Below are 23,421 nucleotides of genomic sequence, written 5' to 3'. Positions count from 1 at the left end.
TCTCAACAGGGGCCATGTCGCCTCCAAGGAAATGAAAAGTGGTTTTGGGGAACAAAAAAAATCTTCTTACTGGTTTTTTTTTTTTTTTTTGGTATAAAGCATAGTTATACATACAGCATATAAACAGATATTCACCCTATCTGCAATATTGAGATGTCATGGGGGATGATTAGAAAAATTAAAACCTAAAAAGGCTCCCTTGCAGGGCAATAATGGAAAAAGTTGAGAAGTACTGTTATAGAGCGTGTACTTGAAGGTTTAATTTCCAGTGCTTCCCGTGCCAGCTTAACTGGCTTTCCTTGAACAAGTTACTTAGCCCAAGCCTTGGTCTAGGTATCTGTAAAATGGGAATAATAATAGCGTCTACCTCTTAAGTTGTCGTAAGTATTAAAGGAGAAAAGCCATGTGAAGTTCACCACAGTGACTGGCTCAGAGCAAATGTTGAGGATGTATCAGTTACTATTCAGTCAGGGATTTTTATAAAAAGGGATACTGGTATTAGAAGTGAGTTTGGATTAGTAGTGCCTTTGTCATTTCGTCTCAGTTTCTTTAGTATTTATTATTGACTTCTATCAGTGCATCGATGAGCAGATCATTGTAATGTTAATGTTGAGTCCAGTGACTGTTTGTTTTCTTGCTGAGTTGTTTCTCATTCTTCAGGATTTCGAGGTTTTGTTAAGGTCTTTTGCTTTGCCCCTTGATCGTTTTTGATTTGGCTTAAAGACTCTTTAGAGATTCTTGTAAATTACTAAATAACATCTCCTTAATGACTATATTAGTCTTCACTATTGATGATATAGGAATGACAGTAAAACGTGTTCTATCAAATAAAGAGCAGCAAGTAGAAATTGACTGAACATTATCTGCTATTACTAACTTAAGAGAAGTATGTTTATTAGTTTTCTTTTTTACAGACAAACATTTATCAGAAAAAATATAACTTTAAGTAAATTAGAGTTGAATTCTTAGAAGCAATATACTCACAAGATATGGTTTGCCTGCATTCTAAGGTCACAGGTGTTCTTGGAGGTAAACATCATCGCATTCCTGACCCGAAGCCTCGCCCATTGTAGGCCTACCTCTGTGGTTTTATAAGTGTGGCCCCTGGACCAACAGCATCAGCATCACCATGAGCTTCTTAGAAGTCCAGATTTTCAGACTCCGTCCCAGAGCTACTAAATGAGGGACTCTGGTGAAAGAGCCCAGCAATCTGTGTTTTTACAAGATCTCTCAGTGAACTTGATGCATATGCAAGTTTCAAAACCACAGTCTTATGAAATACACATGTTATAGATGTTGATGAAGAGGTAAAGGATTAAAATATAGACCATCTGAGAGCTGTCTTCATCATTCTACAGTCAAAGGTCCCAAGAGTCGCAACCCATCTGCAGCTCCTTTGTCAATGAAGGGTGGTCGTATATTTCAAGTTTCAAACCTGGGCATATGTTCTGACAATTAAGAATATTTGGGATCTGGGTTGAGTGGCTACTTTGGTATGGGGAGAATATAGATACTAGCAGCTATGTGGGAGGTGGGAAAACAAGCAGGTGGAATTGAAAATAGACATTCACATATTTCTGGGTCAGATCCTACTTTGCATGGCAAGAATGCCAAGTTTCAGCTGATCTTGGAATGTTAGAGGTGATTGTGAAGGAAGCGGGCAGGGAGCCGAGATAAATGATCACCTAACAGAGGAACTGTGGCCGGAAGAGTGGGGTCAAGAAAACATTGAACAAAGAAGGGTTAATTTTGAAGGAGGGGAAGGAATAAGCTAGAAATGGAAGTATCTGAAAACAAACTAGGCAGCATAGAACAGTGTTCCTAAATATAAATTTTGAAAAGATTTTTTTTTTTTTTTTTGAGATGGAGTCTCGCTCTGTCGCCCAGGCTGGAGTGCAGTGGCACAATCTTGGCTCACTGCAAGCTCTGCCTCCCGGGTTCATGCCATTCTCCTGCCTCAGCCTCCCTGAGAAGTTTTATTCTGCTCACTTAAATGTGTGGTTGTCTGGGATCCTTGCAGGGAATTGCCACCAAGATTTTGATTAGAATTTTGTCAGATGCTCTGATAAGAAAAGGAACTGACCTGAAAAAGATAAGTTACACCTACAGTTTATTCTAAATTCCTCTAGAAGTGGGGATGTGTGCTGTGTGCAGCCTGTCAAAACTTTTATTTTGCCAACTTCTAGAAGTAACCAAACAGGACTGAAAATATTGCTATGATTTATTGGAAACATTGGTGTGAGCTGTTATGCATGCAATCTCATGAAAGAAGCCTCAAATATTTTAAAAATTATTCTTTCATTATAATATCAAGTTTATTTCCAAATGTCTTTTTTTGACATTTAGAAGTAATTGGGAAAGTTTGAAATTCTAGCTGAAATTCCTTGCAGCAGCACAGTCCTTGTAAAAGATATTTTTCAAACTGCATGTTAAGGATGTATATATGGAATATCAGCATAAAACAGAATGGCAGTTCCTCAAAACATTAAACATGGTACTGTCATATGATCCAGTAATTCCACTTCTGGGTATATACTGAAACCAAGGACTCAGATAGATATTTGTGCCCCTATGTTCATAAGAGCATTATTCGCAATAGCCAAAAGATGGAAACAACCTAGATATTCATCAGTGGATGAATGCATAAACAAAACATGGCATATACATAAATGGAATATTATTCAGCTTTACACAGGAAGGAGATATGACACATGCTCCCTGAATGAAGTTTTAGGACTTTATGCCAAATAAAATGAACCAAACACAAAAGGACAAATATTACATAATTTTACTTATATAACTACTTAGAATAGTCAAATTATTTAATTACCTGGAGTAGTCAAATTCATGGATACAGAAAGTAAGAATGGTGGTTGCCAGGTTATGGGGGGAAGAGGGAATGAGGAGTTAGTGTTTAATGCATGTGGCATTTCAATTTGGGAAGATTTAAAGTTCTGAAGATGGATGGTGCTGATGGCAGCACAGCAAGGTGAATGCATATAATACCACTGAAAGGCATATTAGAAAAGAGTAAATGTTATGTTCTGTATATTTTACTACAGTAACACAGAATATCCTGATAAACTTACATTTAGTATTTTGATACATCTGTTTTTAAATATAATCCATTATAATAATAATGAACATTTTTATGTGGCAAACATGCCCAGATGCTTTACCCCAAATTGTCCTAGCTACTTCTCACAACAACCTTCTGAGTTAGGTATTAGGATTATCCCCTTCTTTTTTCAGTTGTGTAAAGCTATGCACCGAGATGGGACAGGCAGGAATTTGAACCCAAGAGAACATCTTCCAGAACCAGGCTCTTACGATAAAACTTAATATGTAGATTAAAATCATTCATACTGCTCTGCCCATTAGGAAGAAAAAAGTCCCAAATGCCAAAATTATCTCTGGAAGTTCTAATTTTCATTACAAGTTCTTTTAATAAGCTGGATGATACGACACACTATGGTTATGTGTATGAAAAAATTGAAAAAACTGGCAATTTATGTCTCTCTAAAAAATGCAATTCCTGCAAAGGGCTGAGTGTTTCAGTATAAAAATCCACATCCAGTAACATGTATTTTCTTGTGCATATGGTGTGTCTTTCTGAAAATTGCTAAGAGAAAAGAACACACATTTTAGAAATGTTTAATATTATAATTACAATGTATGCAAGTTTTGCTTTATACTATGCATGCTTTAAACTCAGAAGGCTATTTACCTATGTTTTATTTTAGCATGTAAAATTGAAATTTGCAACAAGTTTGTATATCTCTTTCTGAATATGTAGAAGATGGCCTTATTTACTGTTACCTTGGAAACAGTGATGCTCAAATACTATGTTTTACTCTATTACAATTAAAAATCATTTTATGGAGTAAATGTAATTTAAAAGACTATTCTTAAGTATGGATTTTAGTTAATATTAATCATAAAAATATGTAATGATGTTTAGTGTTAAAATTATTTGAAAAACTAAATATAGATTTTTAATAGAAAACATACCTTAATCAATAAATGCATAATGCTTTTTCCTTTACAAGTTATGTATATGTCTTCTGATTATTAGGAAAGTACCTCAGTTACGTAATGGATAATTCCATGAAGTTAAAAATGCCATGTCTAATTTCTTTTGAAGTTTTTCTTAATAATTGACTACTTTGGAGAATCTCTACAATTATTACTTCTTAAATAACTCCTGGACAGATTTTTCTACAATGACATATGTTGACATTCATGTTTCTTCTTACATTTCTAGGACTCAACTATTGTTACTCCAATTATTTTGAGGACTGACCCTCAGGGATTTTTCTTTTACTGGACAGATCAAAACAAGGTAAGAAATGAGATATGCCTTTCTTACATTTTTCAGTTGTTTATTACTTTGAAAAGTATTTATGTATCTTATCTATAGAAGAACATCCATTTCACAGATCTTTGGCAGTTTATTTAAAGGTTCTACTTTTAAAAAATATCTAAGGTATTCTTAGGACTTTGGACTTTTCAAAGTCACTAGTTTGAAATATTAGATTTGCTAAATTCTAGAGCAATTGGTATTTTTGGTTCTGTTTATATTATGTGTTAGGATAAGAACAGGGAAATTTCAATTACATTTGGTGTATAACATAATTAGTCAGCGTTACTGATTTAAGTCCCCACCCATAAAGGATTAAGAAAAATGATGAGAAAAGAACTTTTGACCCAATAGCCATCCCCCTTGGCTTTTCTTTCTGTCTCTTTTCCCCTGTGCTGTTCATTAAGGACTCTCTCAGAATCAGCAGGAATTTGGCCTTGATAATTTGTTCATGTCAGAAAACCAAGAATAAAATTCCTTTAGCCTATTCCTCCAGTTGTCAGGAATTTCTTACTAAATTAGCTTTCTGCCCACAATAGCATGAATTCATTATCTCATTTGTTATGAAACCAATTGATGATTCTGTACTGAATTATTAAAAAGTAGAATATCTGCTGATCGTAAGATTTATTTGGAGTTTAATGGGCAGTTAGATGAGAACACTCATGGAAAGTGGTTATTATTTCAAGCATCGTTGCCACAGTCCTACACTTGAACCTCAGAGGCCACAGAATATAGAATGTTTTTGTTCTCTAAGTTTTGATATATGGAGAAATGGGATAGGGTTTATTGAGAATGCTAAATACATATTGAAAACAATAGAATAGTAATAGTATACCATTAAAATAGCTGGAACCTCCACAGTTACTGATGAAGGAGTAACAAACTGTTAGCTCTTTCAAAACTCTACATTAGTTTCTTATATCCAGAGTTCCTGGAGTTGCCTGTCAGCTTTGCCTCCTGTCTCTGAGGCAAGCTCAATTACACCTGTGTCTGGTCCCAGGGCCACTCCTGAATGAGCCTGTTTACACATCATTCAAAAGGCGAATTTCAGTCTTGTTGTCCTGGAGTTAGACTCTAAATCAGTGTGCCCTGGAACCATGTGTGGCTGTAGAAGTGGAGGTAAACCATAGACCCTATGCTAATGTCAAAAATTGTATGAGTAAGATTTCCTACTTAACGCTCACATTTATTATTGGGTGTGTGAATCGCTTTGGCTTAGACATTCTGTTTGGTTTCCTGCTGTTATGTGTGAAACAATGGCTTGCAAGAGGTTTTGTTTTTTGGGTGTTTTTTTCTTCTCCTAAAGGATATTTTTAGAACTGTTGAAACTATATTCATGAAAGATGTACTTATAATGCCTAGAGCATTTCTAAAGGTTGGGTGTTTGTACGAGAGACCAAACTGTCAGTTTGATTTTTCAACTTGTAGATCAAGCTTCTATAAAAGCAACAGAAGATATTCTGGGATTTTTAAATAATTCATGGCAACTCAGTTAAGCTCCCCTCTAGACCAATCATCAATATTTATTTGCTTAATAAAGAAAAAGGGTTTAGGACCAAAGGCTCTCTGTTGCATCTCTATTGCGAACCCAGTATTTTGACCGATGCTTATTTTCAAATGTAGGAAAATTTGTTTTCATTTTTTACACAAACTTTTTAGTCTTGGTTGTAATGCTGTTTATGACCAACTGAAACAGATAATGTGGTAGCAATTCCTTTTATCACATTACTGCTTTTCTTTTCATGGATATTACTTTTACAGTTCTAGCCAAGAGATAGAAATAGTAAATTTTACTTTTCACTTTCTAAATACCAAAGTCATCTCTCAGTCATTTATCAGAATTTGCAGGCTTATTTCTTAGTGATCATATATCTTAGAATCCAAAAGATGAGAGGATTTAAGAAAAAAAATTAAACTTACCATGCTTTCAAGTTTGTCATTTTCTTTCTGGCTTTAAGCCCAGTCCTGGAACCAGTAAGAGTGATTCATCCACTTTTAGGAGATGGACGACTCTAAGTGATGAATTAGAGTAAATGTGTGCTAGAAGAAATGGTGCATGCAAATAAAAGATGACACGCCAAGCTTTTAGTGGGCATTTTTGCATAAGATCATTTGAAGGTACATGAATGAATGGTACAATCATGATGCTACTTAGAGGGCCACTTTAAAAAAAAAAAAAATATATATATATATATATATTTTTTTTTTGAGACGGAGTCTCGCTCTGTCGCCCAGGCTGGAGTGCAGTGGCACAATCTCCACTCACTGCAAGCTCCGCCTCCCGGGTTCACGCCATTCTCCTGTCTCAGCCTCTCCGAGTAGCTGGGACTCCAGGCGCCCGCCACCACGCCTGGCTAATTTTTTTTGTATTTTTAGTAGAGACGGGGTTTCACCGTGGTCTCGATCTCCTGAACTTGTGATCTGCCCGCCTCGGCCTCCCAAAGTGCTGGGATTACAAGCGTGAGCCACCGCGCCCGGCCTTAAAAAATATTTTTTATCTGGCAATTAGTTTTAGGAATCTGCCACATGTACCGTAGAGATAATCTCTCAGAAAACAAAAAAATGTGATACCTTTAAGTTTATCCCTTGATTTTATACACTGTGTTTTCCATTGTGGGAAGCTTGCATTGGTATTTATTGTAATATGCCTCTCTCCTTCCTTTGGGCTTCTTCCAATATATTCCCCTTTGGTCCACAAAGCTTATACCAAAGCACTTGGGTTAGCAATCATCTGAGGCCTAGTCTGCTCAGAGGTGAGCAGAAATCCCTAGCAGAGGGGATTTTACAAGTGTTTTTCTTTTTTATAGCATTGGCGGTAAATGGTCACATTGGATGATGTTCTGTGCGTGTCCTTCTCTTGTCATGGCTACGTCAGATCTTGTATCAGAGCCACTTATTTCAAGCTACTGGCTTTTCCGCTCTGTAGACAATGACATGCTGCCTTCCAAAACCCCTCCTTTGATTTGTCACCATAGAAATGATAGGTGACAAAGAAAACAGCACAGATGATGAATTTAGGAATTAAAAACTAAAGAAGTAGCAAGTCATTTTTAGGTAGCAGAAATGTGCTTTAGTGAAACACTGACAGAATGTTTGGAGTTGTTGGAAGCAGATAAATATGAATATCATTTTTAGGGATAAATGTTCATGCTTTGTACCAGCTCTGGACTTATTTTAATAATTCTTTTCACTGTATTGTTGGCTCTGTAAATCTTATTGAATAAAATGAGCAAAAATGAGTTTCTGAATATGGCTATTTTAAGCAGAATGGTTTTTCTTGTGTAAGTGTAGGTGATGTGAAGAGGATGAATTTATTTGTAAGTCATGGGTGAGAAGGGAGTCCTGCACAGCCTGAGTACTCGAGAGGTGGCCTACATTAGGTGATAACTTTTCTTTGGATCCGTGCCATGTGAACACTGGAAACCAACGCAGGATGTATTAGCTGTGAAAACCACGTGAACTATAAGAATCTGCTCCACCGGTTTTGAAAGAAAGGCTAAAGAAGAAAAAAATGTCAATGTTAAAGAGCTAACCAAAACCTATCCTGCTAGAATATGAAAAAAATTAGACCTTTGCCTTGCAACTCGATGCCCTGCTTCTGTGCCAAGGTTGGTGTAAAAATAAAACTGGTCACCACTAGTTCAGATCCAAGAAGTTCAATATAGTTCAGTAAACTCTTCCTTGTCTTCATAAAACTGGAGCTTGGGGGAAGGGAAAAGGAACAGATCATTAAATTTGAAAAGGAATGGGAGGAAAAACACACGTTTTACATGAAGAACTCCCATTACTTTCTTTTTTGTTACAAATTTTATTTATTTTTAATATTGTGGATAATATACAATAACTTTTTTTTTTTTTTTTTTTTTTTTTTTTGAGACGGAGTCTCGCTCTGTCACCCAGGCTGGGGTGCAGTGGCGCAATCTCGGCTCACTGCAAGCTCTGCCTCCCGGGTTCACGCCATTCTCCTGCCTCAGCCTCTCCGAGTAGCTGGGACTACAGGCGCCCGCCACCACGCCCGGCTAATTTTTTGTATTTTTAGTAGAGACGGGGTTTCACCGTGGTCTCGATCTCCTGACCTCGTGATCCGCCCGCCTCGGCCTCCCAAAGTGCTGGGATTACAAGCGTGAGCCACCGCGCCCGGCCTACAATAACTTTTTATCTGTAAAAGAGTAAAGCAATGTAACTATCTTTAAACCGCACTCTCCCATTGACTCCAATCCTAGTTCTCTATTCAGTCAACTAATAGTAATAGCTTCATGGTTTCTTTCTAGGACTCTTTTGAATAAATTTGTGCACGTGTAACTATGGACATATTTCATTTTGTTTTGCTTATGTCCATTTTTATGCTAAGTCACATCATATTAACTATTCCACAATTTCCTTTTTACCATATAGTGTGTTTTAGAGAACTTTTCAAGTTAGTACATGTGTGTCTATATCATTCTGTTAAATTGGTCCATCTTAGGGAATTTTTCATGTGAGTACATGTGTATGTATCACATTCTTTCATATTGCTCTATCATATGTTAAAGAATTGATTACCAAATTTTATTTAAGAATACAGAAGTTCTCACTGATGGATTCTTGGTGTTTGTTTCTAATTTGGGGTTACAAAGAATCCTATAATATGGAGTCATAGTCAGCTGTGTGTAGCCCTCTCTGGGAATATGGGTCAGGGATTCCCTAGGGTAAATGCTCAGAAGTGCGATTGCTGATTCAAGGCTACACCTATCCTAAATTATAATGAATGGCTGTACCATTTTATAACCCTACCCTTCTTATGAGTGCAACTGTTTTCTTAAGCCCAACCAACAGTAATAGGAGATATTTTAATTTTTGCCCAACTGATTTCTGCTACCTAAATATATCACCTTGTTTTAATCTGCCATTGCCTGATTTGCTAGTAAACTGTGTATCTGCTACAATTTCTGCTACCTAAATATATTACCTTGTTTTAATCTGCCGTTGCCTGATTTGCTAGTAAACTGTGTATATTATCATACATTTATTGATCATTTCAGTTTTTCCTTACATGGATTGCCTATTTATATCTCTTGTCCGTGTGTGGACAGTTCTCTGTGTATTCTAGATGTACTCCTTTGGCTGTTATAAATGTTGCAATTACACTCTTCCTGTCTGTGGTTTGTCTTTGACTTTCTTAACATCTAATTTATGGGTAACAAAAGATGACTTGAAGCTTTAAATTTTGATGTAGTTACATTCCAACTACCTCCCCACTTTTTGCTTCCTTTAAGATATTTCTGATTCCTTCTCATCACCATTATTAATCTAGGTTTTTAATCCATATGTAATGTATTATGAGGACTGGTGTAAGGTGGAGCTCTAACTTCAGTTTCTTCATGTCACTCATAGAGCTGACATTTCACCACCTGGTTTGGATGGCCCAAGGATCTGTTATGTTTTAATGCCTGTGGACTGCTGGGTTCTGATTTCCTACTTCATTCTTATCTCATTTATTTTCTGCGTTTCATACTTTGTGGTTCAAAAAGTGTAATTCTTTTTGTTTACCTGTGATCCTAGATTAGAGATTTAAATTTATATCTGCATATTTAGTCATTTCTGGAGACTTAGGACAGAAAGATTGGTTCTACCATCCATGCCATCTGCCATCTTGTTCTGGCCTGTGAATTTGCATGAGACACCATTCTGGATGTTTGTACAGGGTGATGATTCAGTTTCCATTAATGGCAACCATAGATAGTCTTCTCTTATGATAACCTTAAATTTCTACAGAGTTCAAAAGCAAAGTTTAAAAGTTAAATATTTACATAAGTCACAGTAACATTTTTCAGCATGAGTGCAGAGTTCAAAAATATTTTGAATGATGCATCATAAATGTCAACAAGAAGATCTAGTGATTTCCTATTAAAAATAGTCTGGCTTCCATAAAGAACTACTGGGCACCACACATTTCATTAATGATTTTTAGCAGTGGGGCTTTCTCTTTGGGATATACTTCTCTAGGGTATCCCAAAATTGTCAACTTTGACCCTTCTTGTGTATGGTAAATGGGATAGGTCATTCAAGAGTCCACTGAGTGATTAAATGCAATGATGTAGTTATAAATTTAGAAGATAAGTGCTGTTTATTTTATTTGGTAGCTTTCTCTAAAAGTTGAAACAATAACTTACATTATCTGGAAAAAAACCCCAGCAAAATTCACATGAGGATTGCTTTGTGAGGGCTGGGATTGTTCCCTGGCCTGGAGCAGTGTGTCAGTCATTGTTGACTAAGCAGCAGCATCTGGGGACTAAGTCCTTTCCTTCACCTTCCTTGAATTTCCTTCACCAGTATTGATGATATTAATAGCTAGAACAGACACAGTGCCATATCCGCACCCTCTTCCTCACCACTCCTGAGAACATAAGCTGAGCTCCAGTGGCTGGCCAGTGCCTGCATTGTTTTGCTTTGTCTGGCTACTAGAACTCACGTTGCTACCCATGCAGCTGCCCAGAAGTTCCTGGCAATTCATACTCACCCTCGCCAATGAGATTCAGTGGATAAATACCACAGCTCCCTCACCTCTTGGGTGGGATAACTTAAAGGTGCATTCTTTATATTATATCCCAGAACTCTCTAGTGGGATTAAGCCCAGTTACCCACAGTGGTAACTGGCTTGAAAATGTTCCCCTTATGGGCTTCCTTCCCTTCCTGTCTCACTTCTCCACTCTTGATTGTGTTCTAAAACCACCTCTAAAATAAACTACTTTTGCTAGAATCCTTACCTAGGAACTGCTTAATGCAGATGCATAGTGCTTAACAACTTAACATAGATGCCTCCAAATGAAGGGTTTTAAAATGATTCCTTGGTTAAGAGAGATTGGAACATATTAGGTGAACACTTTTGTTTGAAGCCAAGTCTGGTTTTCCTAAAACAGTCCTAATTTGGGAAGCCCAAAGTTGGTTGAGGAAACCAGCTTTGAAGCTGTGACAGATGTGGATTGTCACAGTCTGGCTCTGCTGTGTATTTAATGAGTCACCCTCAGTGAATCTCTTTAAAAATCCAAGCCTTGGTTTCGTTATTATCTATAAGGTGGGTATTACTCTCTTAGTGTTGTTGTGAATATTCGATGTGTAAAATGAATGACTTAACATAACACCTGCTACTTTGTAAACTCTCCATCCTTTGTGGTGGCTTTTATTATTGCTACATAATAAACAATTACTCTCTGACCAAACAGTTGTCCATAAGTATTAGAGACCACAAAAATGTGCTGTTTTGAAAACCAAGTGGCCATTTATTTATGTATATCTTTTTATTCCTATTTTCTTCTTCAAGGCGACACTGACTTGTTTTCTATTTAGACTCTGCTGTGGTCTTTTGATCTGAAACATTGAAGCTTAGGTCTGTTTGGGCAAATAAGATGTTTATTTATGTATTTCATAATGTTTTGGGGACACAGCCATGGAAGACAAAAGAAGGATTTATTGTTTAAAAGACTTTCCCTCTGGGGATAGTTCGCTAATAAATACTCCATCATAAGTGAAAGTTTCTTGGAACCTTGGAAATTTGAAGCATCGTATGGAACAACTTTTAAGATGATTTAGAGGACTTTGATAGGAGAAAATTGTGTTATTCACAAGAAGAATTGGACATAATCATTGTTGCCTGTGCCTTTTTCCTAAGATAATCACTTTAGGATTATGACGACTACATGGGCATCAGGCCACTCTTCTTCCTCCCTACTGACCAAGACCTTAGAGATTAAACTTTTAGTGTTTTTGAGGATAGTTTAGCCACTAAGCCAAGGTTCAGATTGCTGAGGAACAAATCTATCCTCACCAAATCAACTTCCAGGTTAAGTTTTTCTGTTTTTATTAACATTACCTTCTTTTCACTTCTGTGACTCCCCAAAGATTTTGCACCAGTGAACTCTGGCTAGCGTAGAATAGACATGTCGTGGTGCCTTAGCTTATGTAGACATAACATACGAATAAATGTTATTAGAATGGAATCATTTACAGGTTCTTCTTAGAGACTGTGATACATGATTTTTTTGGCAGAATTTCTAATTGAAGTGTAGCCTCTTAAAGTATATTTTAAAATTGGGCTGGTCATTTTGAGATGGTTTCATTGCAGCTTCTTTGGAATCATTTTTAGAGTAGAAATGTGTTAATATGATTTTTATTTCACCATCACCACACTTCATTATGGGCATAACAACAGCAATGCTCGTTTTAATACATTGTAACTAGAGTTTAGAAACATGTAGTACCACAAAAATTCATTACTCCTAATATAATTTAATTACAAAATTATTCCTTGGTTTCATAAGTTGCATATATTTAGCTCTTCCCACTATTTTAGGAGAAATTAAATTGGATACTTCCCATGCTACGAAGCTATTATAATGGAATATTTGTACTTTTTGATGCCAAAAAATGTTTCGAGATATTGGATTGGCAGAATATGTGAAAGAAATGCATTCTGCATATTGTTCATAATTTTACTTCCTGTTATGGAGAAAATTCCTTTGACTTTGTTACAAATAGAATCCCTGGGTACTTGGTATTGATATAATGCCATGCTCTTTTGTTTGAATTACAAATGCTGTAGGTAGAGTAGGCATTTTTGGTTGTTCTGTAGTTCATTTTCTTGCCAACTCAAGATTGTTGATGGTACTGATGGAGACATTGTTGTATTAGTCCATTTTCTTGCTGCTGATAAGACATACCTGAGACTGGGCAGTTTACAAAAGAAAGAGGTCTCACCCACAACAAATGGGAATTCAAGATGAGATTTGGGTAGGGAAAGAGCCAAACCATATCATTCTGCCCCTGGCACCTCCCAAATCTCATGTCCTAATATTTCAAAACCAATCATGCCTTTCCAACAGTCACCCAAAGTCTTAACTCATTTCAGCATTAACTCAAAAGTCCACAGTCCAAAGTCTAATCCAAGACAAAGCAATTCCCTTCTGCCTATGAGCTTGTAAAACTGAAAGCTAGTTACTTTCTAGATACAATGGAGGTATAGGCATTGGGTAAATAGAGCCATTACAAATGGGAGAAATTGGCCAAAACAAAGGGGCTACAGGCCTCATGCAAGTCCAAAATCCAGTGGGGTAGTCAAATCTTAAAGCTCCAAAATGATCTCCTTTGACTCCATGTCTCACATCCAGGTCACACTGATGCAAGAGATGGGCTCCCATGGCCTTGGGCAACTCTACCCCTGTCGCTTTGCAGGGTACAGCCCCCCTCCTGGCTGATTTCATGGGCTGGCATTGAGTGTCTGTGGCTTTTCCAGGGGCACGGTGCAAGTTGTAGGTGGATCTACCATTCTAGAATCTGGAGGATGGTGGCCTTCTTCTCAAAGCTCCACTAGACAGTGCCCCAGTTGGGACTCTGTATGGGGGGCTCCAACCCCACATTTCCCTTCTGCACTGCCCTAGCAGAGGCTGTCCATGAGAGCTCCACCCCCGCAGCAATCTTCTGCCTGGACATCCAGGTGTTTCCATACATCATCTGAAATCTAGGCAGAGGTTCCCAAACCTCAATTCTTGACTTCTGTGCACCCACAGGCTTAACACCATGTGGAAGCTGCCAAGGCTTGGTGCTTGCACTTTCTGAAGCCATGGCCCATGTTCTATATTGGCCCCTTTTAGACACAGCTAGAGTGGCTGGAATGTAGGGCACCAAGTCCCTAGGCTACACACAGCACAGGGACCCTGGGCCCAGCCCACAAAACCATTTTTTCCTCCTAGGCCTCTGGGCCTGTGATGGGAGGGGCTGCCATGAAGACATCTGACATGACCTGGAGCCATTTTCCTCATTGTCTTGGGGATTAACATTTGGCTCCTTGTTACTTATGCAAATTTCTGCAGCCAGCTTGAACTTCTCCTCAGAAAATGGGATTTTCTTTTCTATTGCATTGTCAGGCTGCAAATTTTCTGAACTTTTATGCTCTGTTTCCCTTATAAAACTGAATGTCTTTAACAGTACCCAAGTCACCTCTTGAATGCTTTGCTGGTTAGAAATTTCTTCCACCAGGCCGGGCGTGGTGGCTCATGCCTGTAATCCCAGCACTTTGGGCCTGAGGTTGGGATTCGGACCAGCCTGAGCAAATGAGAAACCCCGTCTATTTAAAAACACAAAATTAGCGGGGATGGTGGCACATGCCTGTAATAAAAAAAACAGAAATTTCTTCCACCAGGTACCCTAAATCATCTCTCTCTAGTTCAAAGTTCTCTAAATTTCCAGGGCAGGGGAAAAATGCTGCCAGTCTCTTTGCCTAAAACATAACAAGAGTCACCTTTGCTCCAGTTCCCAATGAGTTCCTCATCTCCATCTGAGACCGCCTCAGCCTGGACCTTATTGTTCATATCACTATCAGCATTTTTGTCAAAGCCATTCAACAAGTCTCTAGGAAGTTCCAAACTTTTCCACATTTTCCTGTCTTCTTCTGAGCCCTCCAAACTGTTCTAACCTCTGCTTTTTACCCAGTTCCAAAGTTGCTTCCCCATTTTTGGATATGTTTTCAGCAACACCACACTGCTGGTACCAATTTACTGTATTAGTCCATTTTCATGCCACTGATAAAGACATACCCAAGACTGGACAATTTATAAAAGAAAGAGGCTTAATGGGATTACAGTTCCATGTGGCTGGGGAGGCCTCACAATCATAGTGGAAGGTGAGAGGCTTGTCTCACATGATGTCAGGCAAGAGAAAAGGGTTTCTACAGGGAAACTCCTGTTTTTAAAACCATTAGATCTTGTGAGATTTATTCATTATCATGAGAACAGCACAGGAAAGACCTGCCCGCATGATTCCATTACCTCCCACCAGGTCCCTCTTACAACACAGGGGAATTCAAGATGAGATTTGGATGGGGACACAGCCAAACCTATCACTTGTCAAGCTCTTTCTACATTTAATCAGCAAGACAAGTCTCTTTTTGTCTTTTGGTAAAATAAATTTAGATTGATAGTTGGATTATTTAAACATTTCTCACACACACAAAATATTACAACAAATAATATAATTACTTTCTTCCACTTTAAAATATTTTAAATTTACTTTAAGTAATTTAAAAGGCAAAAATGTAAACTTTGAACAACTGACTTATTAGGGTGTTGGTACCTATTATAAATAAGTTTCTCAAATCTAGCGATGTATGTAATATTCACTAATTTACTTTGCACATACCTTTTCATCATTGTTATTATTATCTTCGTTATCCTTAGCCCCACCAACAGCAAACACATATATGCTGTTTTATCCATGCTAGGCACAATTCTAATAATATATAGTCTGTATATTTATAGCATATACATATTTTTATACATATATTTATATAGTATATGTAGCATATGTATACTTATAGTCTATAATAGTATGTATGTTGTGCATATATGCTACATATATACGTACATAATGTGTCTATGTGCTGTGCTACATATATACATACATAGTGTGTGTAAACTTACACTTATATATAGTATGTGTTGGCAGACATACGCAATTTCGTCATTTCCATAATCCTATGAAGGACAGTGCTACTATTATCTACATTTAAAAGTGAGTAAACTGAAGTGTGCACAGAGGTTAAGTCCTGATCCCTGGTCATACAGTTGGTTAATGACAGAGTCAGGAATAGAAACAACAGTGGCAGCGCAGTCTGGCTCTATGTTCTGGCTCTTCACTTTTTGCTGTTTGAAGAAGCCGTTTAATATGTAAAGTTAAGTTTACCTGCAGGATGTTTTTCCTTGGATTTGTTTGAAAAAGAAACCTCAGTAGGCCTAGTACATTTGCCAGAAACAGACAAACTGTGTGAAGAAGGTATTCTCAAGTTGGGCTGCACACTGAAATCACAGGGGGAGCCTCAAAGGACGCTGCTGCCTGGGCTTCCTGCCTCCAGAGAATCTGACTTAATTGGTCTGGGGTGTGGTCAGAACATTGGACTTTTTTTTTTTTTTTTTTTTGAAAGCTCCTCATTTGATTCTAATGTACAGCCAAGGTGAACACGGATAGAAAGCAAGCTGACCTTACAAATTAATTCAGTAAACTTCCTGAAAGGATGTGCTCACTTTGCCTTTCCTGCCTGTAACGTGGCCTACTTTCTACTCAGAAGTAATTCTCCACATGAGCAACTACAGGCCCTACCAGATTCTGAATTATTTGACTATGACTGGATAATATTCCTTACACTGTGCTTAGTAAGGCAATAAATTCCTAGCATTTTTTAGAATGAGTCTCAATATCTGAGGTTGAATCAAAATAGATTTTTTATTATATTCTGTTGATTAACATTTTTTTAACTTTCCATACCCTGAATGTTACAGGTATTAGCTGTTTGTTTTATCCTTACCAAACACGTCCCCAGAATTCAAGTCCTGTTTATTAACCTTATATTTGTATTTTTTGAGACCCTTGTTGAGATCACAGTACTATGTAAATTCCATACTTAATTAAATTAGCCGCACCCTTGAATGGGTGAATGTGGTTTTAAGAATGACCTTATGTAACTATTTTATTTTATAGCTAATTTTTCATTTCTGGATACAAAGGCAGATATTATCTTATTAAATTGCAGCATTATGTCATTTCTTACCAATTTGTAGGAATCCTTCCTTAACTGAGACATACACTCAACTGGGCAAACCAGAGAGAGCTAGATAATTTCAGGTGTGATAGGAAGTGTGCCTTTCATCACCTCTACACGATACATTTCAGAATAGTAAAATTCACATTTCTCCTGTTAGAATGTTTGGTTTTTTGTTCTGCTTCCATAGGGAATGGGGATTGTGGTAATGATTTTTCATGAGATTTCTCCCTGGCATTGTGCAAAAGTCCCCACTTAGGAACAGTGGTCTGGAAATTATATTGCATCATGGCAAACAATGCACCTGTGTGAAATGAATGCTTCAGTGAAAAGTTTTATGGGACAGAACTACTTGCTATGCTAAGAAACTAATGACTGTGCTGGTATACATAATGGATTCTATTTTTAGATGAACATTTGGTCCTATAGCATGGCTTCATTATGCAAGAGGACAGAAGTTTCAGCATTATATTGTGAATACTGAGATATTAACATATCAGAGTATATGCCTTCTTAGATACTAAAGTGACTTTTTCATATATTTTAGCCCTGACATAGTTCATAACTAGAGGAAAAAAGTAAAGAACAAAAACAGAATTTCAAAATAATTTCACATTTCTGGTGTTTGTAGGTTGAGTTTTTCCAACAGTTGACTGCAAGGAAAGGATTCAAGTTCAAGTATTTTATTTGGGAGGTGACCCCAGAAAGTGTGGGCAGGGCCGTGGGGAAGTGAGATAGGCAAGGGAAGACAGCCATTAAAGGGTGAGCTATCAAATAAGTTACCATGGTGGACAAGTGAAGCTCCGTCCCATTGGAGAGCCCTGGGAGACAGTGCAGAGAGGAGCGGGAGCAGTGGTATACCCACCAGTTCCTAGTAATCAGTGACTGGGGGCAGCTGTCTCAGAGGTTATCTTCTCAGCTCTTCTGCCAGCCTCTCCTAGAGACTGAGGGTCTTCCAGGCCAGCGGGCCCCAGGCTTTGAGAAATCCCTCAGACATAGATGCAGTTGGAAGCTGTCAGTTGGCATACATGAAAACACATGGGCACCACCAGCAGCAGCCACTCTGGTAGCTTTAATTTCTGGTAAGTCAGACTTTTAACATCTATATCACAGTGTGCAAACTGGAGCCTGCACCCATTCATGAACAGTTCTTGCTTGGCCTGTGCAAATAATTAAATACATAAACATGAGTTGCCAGCATTTAAAAATCTGCAGGTTCATACACAGATCTGGATTTCTCAAAAAATCAGAAGGCATGGCAATGCCGGCCGACATACCCCCATGGCCACATTTGGCTGGGGCAGTGCAGCAGCTGCCTGCTTTAGACAGGGCATGTGGTATGCAATCTGCCACTGTTCCCACTAGGCTAGCCTACCTAATTTACATGACCTTTTAAGCTCATTTAGACATTTGAGTATAAATATCGGGCCTCCATGGTAACATCCTATACTGGAAGCTTCAATAAGCTAATGATTGCAAAGCTTCATATGGAATGAGGTCAGTTCTGACACAGTGGGCCTATTGGAGTGCTGTGGCATAAAGACTAGATTTTTACAGTGGAAAAATGGCTGAAGGTCAGCATATCCAGGTCTTGCTCATAATGGCCATAAGCAAAGCAATTATGCTCCAATCCCAATTCTTCTCTGTGATATATGGATCTAAAGCATAGGAGCCCTGAGGTCCCTCTCTGACTTAAAAGGCTATTATTCCAAAGTGACTTTCAGGTGTCATTTTGCTAGGTAAGATTTATAAATATCAGTCCTTGGCAAAGGATTGTTATGTCGAATTGGGCCATTAATCTAGGGAAAATAAGAATGGTGGACTCCAGGACACCAGGCAGAATGACTTCCCTTGGTTCCATTGGTCGAATGAATGGGATTAACTTCACCCCCAGATCAAGGCAGTGAGCGTTGACTGGTTTAGCCAACCAATGTAGTCCACCCTTTTCTCACCGTAGAGCTGTGCTGTCTCATGCAGTAGCCTCTAGACTCATGTCACTGTTTACAGTTGTTTTAATTAATTAAAATTGAATTAAAAATTCAGTTTCTCAATTCCACTACCTACCTTTCAGGTGCTCACTAGCCACCTGTGCCCAGGTGCCATTTCCATCATTGCAGAATCTGTTATTGGACATCGCTGCACAGAGCTCGGATCAGGAATGGCTCTTCAGAGTCAGTGCAAAGTTTCTTGCAATAAGAAGCTTCCTTGAATTTGTGGGGAAAGAAACTTTCCTTCTTTTTCTGGATTATGTGCTGCAAGGATGTAATATCTGGACTCACTTTTGTTATCTTGTTCCCATGAAAGAAGATATTGGAGTAGCTCAGATGCCAATTTGGGAGCCCAAAGGGGAAGCTAGCCCTACAGAAGACAAGCCAGTGAAGCACCAAGTCCTTAATGATGTCATTTGAGATGCCAGATCAGTCCATTTCAATTCCATGAATGAATCAATCCCCTTCATAGGCTATGCCAGTTTAAGATAGAGTGTTTGTCCCTTTGCAGTTAGAGTTACTGACTGACACATGGGACAATCATTTATTTGAAGGAAGGCAGAGACTCAGGTGTTAAGGATCCAGCTAACATCTGGCCCATAAACTTGAAAGAGAAATAAAAGCGGGAATAGAATGTGTTAACTCTGTCAGTGGCTATCATTCCCTGTACATGACATTATTGTTAGTTTTGTGTAGTCTTCTAATCTGGGCTTTAACATTTCAAGGATAGTTTTAGTGGCTTCTGGCCGTCATGAGGAAAGAATATGTCTTGAGAAACGTGGGGAAAATTGAAAACTGTACAGAGAATATAAGTTTTTGGCAATATTGTATGTTAACCTAATAGCCTTAATGGTACCACGATAATTTCTGGGGAAGGAAAGTCGAACTTATTAATAAACTGTTGTGCTGCAGACTTTGTGCCAAGGTACCTTATGTGGACAAACTGTCACATGAATTCATCAATTGATTGATTTTTTTTCCATTTTGCGTTGAGGAAGCTGAGGCTATGGAGAGGGTGATTTTTACTCTGGAAGACTTTCTCTAATCCTGCCAATTTAGAATGAAACCCTCTCTTCTGTTCTTCTGGAATACCTTGTGCCTTCCTTTACCTTAGCACTTTTAATGCTATGTTGATTCTGTCTGACTCTTTTTCCTTTCCCAGTGGATGATGAAGGCCTTGAATTCAGGGACTTTACCCCAGTTGTTTGGCATTTTGAATACACTGCTAACATACAGTCATTGCTCAATCGATGTGTGTCAAATGAATGAGACTTACAAAGGCTGTGCATCTTGTCTAAGGTTACAGGTTACTAAGGGGGGGAAAGCCAGATCTGTCAGGTCCAAAGCCAATGACCTTTCAATAGTTCATTCATTAAAACCCTCTCCTTCTTGTTTAAATCTCCAGCTGTCTTACTCTTAGCAGTTTATGTGACCTCTGTCTCCTGGAGAACAGAGGAAACACAGTATTCCCTGCCACCAGACGTAATAGTACACTTTCATTTACAGCTGCTTTCTTCTGTCTCCCTCTTCCTTTCCCAGCCCATCCTTTCCACTTTGACCTTGGACCCTAGCTTCCCAATGATTTCACACTAAAATTGATCCCTTCCCTTTGTTGTGTTGTCAATATTTCCCCTGTAACCAGATCTGTACATCAATATTAAACATGACATGCTTACCCATCTTAAAAGAAAACCCTATATCCCCTCTTGACCCTCACTGGCTACTTCCTTCCTTTCTCACTTTCACTCACAGCAAGCTTCTTGAAAGACCTGCCTATGCTCTCTCCATTATTCTCACCTTTCACCAACTCTTCAATCCATATCAACCCGGATTCTGTACCCACTACTCCTCCAAGTTACTCTTTCTTAACCCATCAATGACCTTCACATTTTAAAACATGCTGGCCGTCTTGAGCTCTGTGTGCTTGATTATTTTTATCATAATTTTACATTGTTGATAACCCCATTTTCCTCGAAACACTTTCTTTTCTTGACTTTCTTTTTCTCCTATCTCTTCCTACCTCTCCAGCCACACATTCGCAATCTACTTTACTGGCTGTAAGTTGCAGTCCTTCTCTACTCACATTTTAGGGAATCTCACCTGCACTTACAACTTCTTTTACCATCTGGATACATTGGCTCCCAATTTCACATCACCTTCCAATACCCTGTTCCTGAGATACCAGAAAGCAAGCATTTCCAAGACTGGTGTCATGCTCTTCCTCCCTTAAACCCTGACCTGGTCCCGCTGCCTTATTAAAGGTACCACGCTTCACAGAGAGGCACAGTCCTGAACCCTGAAAGTCTTCCCTTAACACCTTCTTTTCCACCTTCCCTCCAACTTCTTGGCCCCTTTCCTTTTGTGCTCCATCCACAATAGCCACAATAGCCTTCTTCTGTTTCCCTAGACACGGCATATTTCTTTCTGTTGAAATTTTTCACACTACTTTTCCTCTGCTTAGAACATATGTTTTCTCCCCATGCATTAGCCCCTCCCCTGCTTCACCACACTTCTCACAGTTGTAATCAAATGTTTTTTACATAGTTATGTAATATCTAGCTCCCGTATTTGGATGTTGGCTCAATGAGAGCAGAGTCCATAGTTGTCCTTGTCCGTGTTTAAGACCTGGCTCTCTTGGTGGGGAAAGTAACTTGTAGCATTCGCTAATTTCCATGGTGTAAATACTGTAATGTCTGATTTCGAGATATGGATACTTCGTCACTGAACACAGATTTGGAAAATGAAGGGTACAGTTGGCTCTCATAAGCTTACAAGCTTGCCCCAGCTCACCGCTAGGGCAGATACTTGTCTGTCTTATTGACTGCTGTGTTTTCATGAGTTAGGGCAGTGCTTGGCACGTTGTAGGAACTCAAAGACTATTAGTTGGAGGAGTGAATGTGGTGTTTTTATTCCCACTGGAAATACAGTAAAAAATGCTAATGTTTCAGAGAAAAATGAAATAATTTTTTAAATTTTAGAATTGGACCCAGCCTGAAAGTTTATCATATGCCATCCCTTTGTTTTTCTTCATTAGAATTGAGGGTCAGGAAGTGAGATCTGCCACAATCACATAGCTCTCTGGTAGATGAGCCTAGGTTAAAATGCACATCTTTTAATTACCCACCAACACTCCTTCTACTGTAGTGCACTATCACTTCTAAAAGGAAAGTAATTTATTTCTACTAGTCATTTAGTTCAGATTGCATTATTAGATAGTGATGTAGTTGGACGTATAAATGAATCTGCTTTATAAAAGAAAAGGCAATATTTTATAATTTCTTTTTAAATTATGAGTTGTCTCTTAAGAGGGATTTCTCTTTTATATTTTTCTTCTTTAATATTCTGATGTACTTATTTATAGAACAAAGATATTAGTCAGCTTTTGTGGTGTAGCAAACCACCCCAAAACTTATGCCTTAAAACAACAACCATTTGTTTGAGGTCACCCTTCTTTGGGTTAATAATCTGGTGCAGGCTCTGGGGAATCATTTTTCTGGTCTCAGTTGGGCTCCTTCTGGCTTCTGCAGCTACCCATGGGTTGGATGTGTGGCTCTGCTGATATGGCTGGCCTCTCCTGTCTGAGGCTTCAGCTAGGATGGCTAGGCTGACTTGTATCTGTCCCATGTGGTCTCTTATCTTCCAACAGGCTAGTCCAGCTTGCTCTGGTAGATCACTGGCAGAGTTCTGAAACAGGGTGGAAGCTGCAAAGCCCTAGAAGCAGAATGGCCATACTGGCACTTCTGCCACATTTTCTATGACAAAGCAAATCATTCATAGGTTGGGGAAATAGATGCCACCTATTGATGACAAGATCTGAAAAGTCACACTGCGAAGAGGCATGGTTACAGTGAAAGGAATAATTTGTGGCTGTTTTTGAATTAAATACAAAAAAGTAATTTCTTCTTCAAATTAGTAGAGGATTGTCTCTGTGATGGGACAGAACTGACTGCTAGCTTCCTCATCTTTCTGAAATATTAAGGCAATATGAAGTACCCCACCTGGACAATTGTGTTAATTATGTATGCCCAATATTAGAGCACTTATGCTGCAGTGAGGTGGGTGTCTCTCACCATACCCTAGACTTGGAGGTCCCTGATTGGTGTTCTGAAAGAAGAAGATCCCTATAAGGTTACAGGGAAGTAAAGCCGCATCCCAACGTGGTGCACAGACAGCAGCCTCCTAGCAACGTCTCTTAAAGCAGATGGTGTTTTCAGACATATTGAGGAATGAGGTGAGTTGGGAGCAATTGCAACAAGAGAGGGAAACCTTAAGTCATCTTTGAGGATACTAGTTTGTTGTGCTATTTTTTTTCTTCCTAAATGATTTGGAAGTGATTTTTCTGTGCCTGATGTAGTCTTTTTTTTTTAAATTTTTTTCCTTTTCTTTGTATCCTGTGTTGGGAAATGGAAATAATTCAAAATCTGTAAAACACTGGGAAAATGGAAATTAAACTTTGGGATTCTTTACTGCTGAAAAATGATGATGGGAAATGTTCTGCAGTAGAG

General features: G+C 38.4%; 1 protein-coding gene across 5 annotated transcripts in view; it reads left to right on the top strand.

Annotated features, from left to right (window-relative positions):
• The window catches only part of PLCB1 (phospholipase C beta 1), a 767,658-nt gene that overhangs the window by 13,270 nt on the left and 730,967 nt on the right, over positions 1-23,421 (top strand). For all 5 annotated transcript variants that reach the window (XM_032143066.2, XM_058433160.1, XM_032143068.2 and 2 more), the window contains exon 2: positions 4,265-4,342. In XM_032143066.2, the coding sequence (XP_031998957.1) occupies positions 4,265-4,342 (78 nt within the window). The remainder of the gene's footprint in view (positions 1-4,264; positions 4,343-23,421) is intronic.

This window comes from Hylobates moloch, unplaced genomic scaffold (genome assembly GCF_009828535.3).
Source record: "Hylobates moloch isolate HMO894 unplaced genomic scaffold, HMol_V3 SCAFFOLD_21, whole genome shotgun sequence".
Taxonomy (NCBI): Eukaryota; Metazoa; Chordata; class Mammalia; order Primates; family Hylobatidae; genus Hylobates; species Hylobates moloch.
The sequence above is the reverse complement of the archived record's forward strand: the minus strand, read 5'-3'. Positions and strand labels throughout refer to the sequence as shown.